Genomic DNA, 5,210 nt, shown 5'->3' on the forward strand with positions numbered 1-5,210 from the left:
CACCCTCCCCTGGAGATGAGGGAAGGGTGGGGGCTTTAAAATACCAGAAATGCTGTTGTTCTTCTGTTCTGAGAAGTCTTCCACTGTCAATAGCCAGATAATAAAAGAAATTGGGGCCAAGGAGACTTTGAAAGCATCATGGATCCAGAAGTCCAGCTTGGAGTCATGGCTTCCCCAAAGCATGGCCTGTGAGCTCGTGGCAGAAGAACCCAAGTAGTGAGGTGTACACTGCTTTTCAGCAAAAGCAAACGTGGTTCAAATCCACTTGGACTGGTTTAGATGTTGAAGGATGAAGAAGCTCAGAGACCCCCCTCCCTACAAGACACCCTCCCGAACCTTTAGGGGCCTAGACACAGTCCAGTGCCTTCTCTGCCAGTGTTCTACTCCATAGATGTTCTGGTTCTGGGATTGCCAGTGCCAGGAGAGCTGGCATGATGCACAGAGGCACCTATGACCATAACCAGAAACTGGGAACCAGGATGGCAGACCAGATGTTGAAGGAAGTCTGCTCTGTGAGTAAGTGTCCTGTGAAAGGGTATGGCGACACCTGTACATCGCCTGAATTACCTAGGCTCCGGGGCAGAAAAGCGACTAGGAGTCCCAGGAGCAGGACTGTTGTAAGTGGTATGACGCAGAACATATTCATCAAATAGTTCTCAAAAAATTAGTCCTACAAATGTGGCAAAGCACACCCTAAAACAGTGGCCAGGCATAATGATACACGACCTTTAACCCCAGCACCTGGGAGGCAGAGGCAGGTGGATCTCTACGAGTTCCAGGCCAGCCAAGCCTAGGTAGTGAGACTATGTCTCAAACAACCACCACCTTAACCACTTCCTTCTCACCAGTAGCAAGTGAACGTCTCCACGAAGACCTCTAGGCTGGTTTGGGGGTGTAGGTGAGGCAGGGTGGTTTTATGCCTGTTCTGCATTTGTCTGCCCTTCCTAGCAGGCCCAGTGCACATTTCCTGTCACACTGCACAACAGGTTCTCTTGGCAGCAAGAAAATCATCCAAATCTCATGTGTGTACCATCTCCCTCTCCTGTAGGTCAGAATACCTTAAGAATGAGCTCAGAGGGGGATAGAGCATGGCCAAGACAGGTTTTTTTTTGTTTGTTTGTTTGGTTGGTTGGTTGGTTGGTTGGTTGGTTGGTTGGTTGGTTTTTGGTTTAGTTTTTGTTTTTGTTTTTTGAGGAGGAATTGTGTGTTGAGGTGCAAGAGCTTCGGGGAGCAGAACCCTGGTGTTCAAGGGACCCAGGCTTTCCAGAGGCTCAGCAAATAGGTGCCACTGATCCTGAGAGATCCCTCTGCCAGAAAAGGCCACAGAAATTTCCCTGTCTTTTCTTAGACTGAACTTCTCACGACAAGAACCTGTGGGTGTGTAGCCAGTTGTCCATAGCATCTCAGGAGGCTGCCATGACTTGGCTTCATTCATATCTTATCCTGAGTCTGACTCAAGCACAGCTGATGTGTTGACAGTCCCTAAATCATGTGCTATGTGCCCGTTCTAGCCTTCATTTGACCAGAGTTGAGCGGGGAGTGGCAGCTACCAATTCTGTACTCCAAGTTCTGGATACCAAATGTTACAAAGGCCAGAATTCTGAAATGAAAACAATATTGCTATTCTTTTTGACAGTCTTCTGGGTTGCTAAGGAAAGTTTGTCCAAGACAGATAAAAAATATAACTTGTGTCATGAAAATGAACCTTAAAAATGAATAGCTTAAAAATGACCAAGACTTTGTATAACTGAGCCTCAAGTCAAGTGAAGAAGAAAAAGAAAAGAAAATCTGCTCCCTGAGCTGGAGTTACTGTTAAATTGTTAAAAGATTTTTATTACATTTATAACATTGTTATAAATGATTCCAAGACAGGACCAAAATGTTTCTTTTCCTAAAGAAATACAAAGATTAAGAAAGGAAAGAAAGGAAGAGAGTGAGAGGTAGCAGATCAACCTGAAAGAGGGCACTGGTCCATTCTAGTCTGTTCTGGCAAAGGAGATGGCCTTTGGCCACCTTTTTCATGTTTTCTTCTGGAGCTGGGAGCTGAGTTGCTCTCCTCAAAACAACGGCAGAGAGCTAAGCAAGCTCCAAGACAACCACTGGGGTGGAAGGAGAGTCTATTTTTCTCTTAGCTCTCATCCTTTGTTCAAAAGCCTCCACAGACTGAACTGGGCGCTCCCCAGGCCTGGGTACCATGACAACAGTCACATGACCCCACAAACAGCACTGCTGGGGCTGTACTGCTGCTCCTGCTCCTCTCTGAAGGGACCCTGGAGTTTGTGATCTGAGATGCATAGAGTCCCCCAGCTGACTACCCCGTGGGGTAATAGGGACCTGCAGAGAGCCTGGGAGAAAATCTATCAGGACCACAGGAAAAAGGTAGGAGGATACCTGCCAGACTCATGCCGGGGGTTGCTGTGCTAGACAGAGAACCCAGGGAAGTCTGGTGTGGATTCAGAAGGTCAGAATGGCAGAGTTTCTTTTTAACTAAAGAAATATTTTATTTCATGTGTATGAATGTTTTGATTTCATGTATGTCTGTGTACCACATGCATACCTAGTGCCTGTGGAGGCCAGAAGATGCCCTGGAATTGAAATCACAGACAGTTGTGGGTGCTGGGAATCAAACCCAGATTCTCTGGAAGAGCAGCCAGTGATCGCAACCTTGCTAACAGCAGGTCTCTCCAGCCCCGGAAATTCTTAAGAGGGCTCATCATTACGTCACCAGTGAACAATATTCCCACAGACTTGGAGACCATCCCATCCCAAAACACGGTGTGTGTTCCAAAAGTACCCAATTTCTCCCAAAATACTTGAAACCATCTTAGGACAAAAAGACATGATATCCACTCCTGGTCCACATTACATGCACCAGAAGGAACTAAAACCTGCCGGGGCCTGGAAAGGGGAGATTCAAGTGCCACTTCTACTCCCTGGATAAAGATGTGGGTGTTGCTTAAGAATGTCATGATGGTCCAGGCAGTGGTGGCACACACCTTTAATCCAGCACTTGGGAGGCAGAAGCAGGTGGATTTCTGAGTTCGAGGCCAGCCTGGTCTACAGAGTGAGTTCCAGGACAGCCAGGGCTACACAGAGAAACCCTGTCTCAAAAAACAAACAAACAAACAAACAAACAAACGAATGTCATGATGGAGTTCAGACCAGCTCTCCGGCCTTCTTATTAGGCTAGCCACATTTCGTCAGCTGTGTTGGGAACACTGGTGGGAGGATGTTCTTAGATCAGGAAACTTCAGGAATAGGGCGATCCCCTTCACTAATTTTCAATGATTACTCCCAGCTACCAAACCGATACACAACCCTGTTTCCTTCCGAAGTCTCAGGTGACACCCTAAGAGGTCAACTCATTGTCAGGCTCACCTGATGCTCCAGCCTCACCCCGCCCTTGCTTTGCCTCTATCCCCAACCCCCCCAATCCCTTGAAGCCCCATGTAACACTCCTCCACAGCTCTTTAGAGGGCCTCAGCTTACCTCTTGACGTCTTCTGGTCCCACTGTAAGAAGCGCACCAGTGCACAGGTTCATCACGGGGCACCAGTTTCACCTGCTCTGACCATGACTGCTTGCTGTGGTGCTATCGACCTGAGAAACCACTTCAAGAGCTCTCACCACTCACTAGGAGGCCAGAGGCAGTGACTGTTGTTCCTCCCAATGATCTTCAAGACGAGCCTTGTAGGTACCTTGTTCTTGTTTATCCCAGGGAATTGACCCAAACCCCATGAGACAGATAAGCAGTCAACCTGTGCTTATGTGAATATCCAGACTCTGCCCCTGAGACACTGTAACACAAAGATGTTTTAAATGGTCACTGTGGAAGAAGAGGGCTGATTGGGCAAATGAGACTCACAGAGCTGAGACCCTGAGGTATCTTGAAGCACTGGCTTATGGTACAAAAGCATAAATCTTTGAAATGTTCCAGAAGCTTATGATTCATTTTTTTAAAGATTTATTTATTTATTTTACATATATGAGTGCCCTGTCTTCATGAATGCAAGAAGAGGGACTCAGATTCCATCACAGATGGTTATGAGCCTCTTTGTGATTCCTGGGAATTGAACTCAGGACCTCGGGAAGTGTAGCCAGTGTTCTTAACCACTAAGCTGTCTCTCCAGCCCAATTAGGGGTTTTTAAAGAACCTGATATGGCTATGGCCAGCAGCAGAGCAAGAACACTGGGGATCCACAGCCTGGCACAAAAGTGACAATGCTAACATGTGAGAGAACACACCATGAGTCCAACTGAGGAGGAAAGACAGAGTCACACAAAGATGGGAAGGGAAATCACACAAGGTCAAGGAACCCATCTTGGGTTCAGCTGATCAAACAGCTAAAAGTGGGGAGGGTCGTGAGGAGGTACACAATGACTAAGAATGGCTTCTATATAGATCTGAATGTCAGACAGTGGAGGCCAGGAGCTAGTGTGATGGACCCATAGGCACAAGACAAGGGAAGGGGGACTGTCATAGCCAAGGTTTCTATTGAGGTAATAAAACATCATGGCCAAAGCAACTGGGGGAAGAAAGGGTTTATTTGGCTTACACTTCCACATCCACAGTCCATCATTAAAGGAAGTCAGGCCAGGAACTTTAGCAGAGACCACGGGGAAACACTGTTGACTAGCTTGCTCTCTGTGGCTTGCTCTCCGTGGCTTGCTCAGGCTGCTTTCTTATACATCTCAAGACCACTGCCCAAGGGTGGAACCACTCACAGTAGACTGGGCCTTCCCACATCAATCATTAATCAAGAAACAGTGTACAGACACGCCTACAGGCGATCAGAGGGAGGCATTTTCTCAGCTGAGGTTCCTCTTCCTAGATATGTCTAGGTTTGTGTCAAGTTGACAAAAAGCCAAGCAGCACAGGGACAAGGTGTGAGTGACTGTGGTCCAGATACCAAGGGCCCTGGTGAGTGAAGACAGTCATGAGCATGTGGGAGACGGATGATGAGGAGCCCCAAAGGATGGAGATCCGTCTCTTCCATCCCAGGTATAACCAGTCTGGACAAAAACCAATCTGTGTTTCATGTGAAGCATAGAGATTGCAGTAGTTAGTGCTAGACTGGGAATCTCTGAGAACACAAATTGATGAAATAGAGAAAAGTGAACGCTGTACCCCAAGTCACCAGCCTCCAGCCACCAGCAACACTGCAGAGTCCCTCCTCAGCCAGCTTCACCATGGCAAAGCCAACACCACCA

At 47.4% G+C, this 5,210-nt stretch overlaps 1 protein-coding gene across 1 annotated transcript in view; it reads left to right on the top strand.

Annotated features, from left to right (window-relative positions):
* The first annotated feature begins 2,289 nt into the window (after positions 1–2,289).
* Cfap97d2 (CFAP97 domain containing 2) overlaps positions 2,290–5,210 on the top strand; it is an 18,583-nt gene continuing 15,662 nt past the window's right edge. The window contains exon 1 of the mRNA XM_028766276.1: positions 2,290–2,379. Within this exon, the coding sequence (XP_028622109.1) occupies positions 2,290–2,379 (90 nt within the window). The remainder of the gene's footprint in view (positions 2,380–5,210) is intronic.

This window comes from Grammomys surdaster, unplaced genomic scaffold, assembly GCF_004785775.1.
Source record: "Grammomys surdaster isolate TR1022 unplaced genomic scaffold, NIH_TR_1.0 167, whole genome shotgun sequence".
NCBI classification, from domain to species: domain Eukaryota; kingdom Metazoa; phylum Chordata; class Mammalia; order Rodentia; family Muridae; genus Grammomys; species Grammomys surdaster.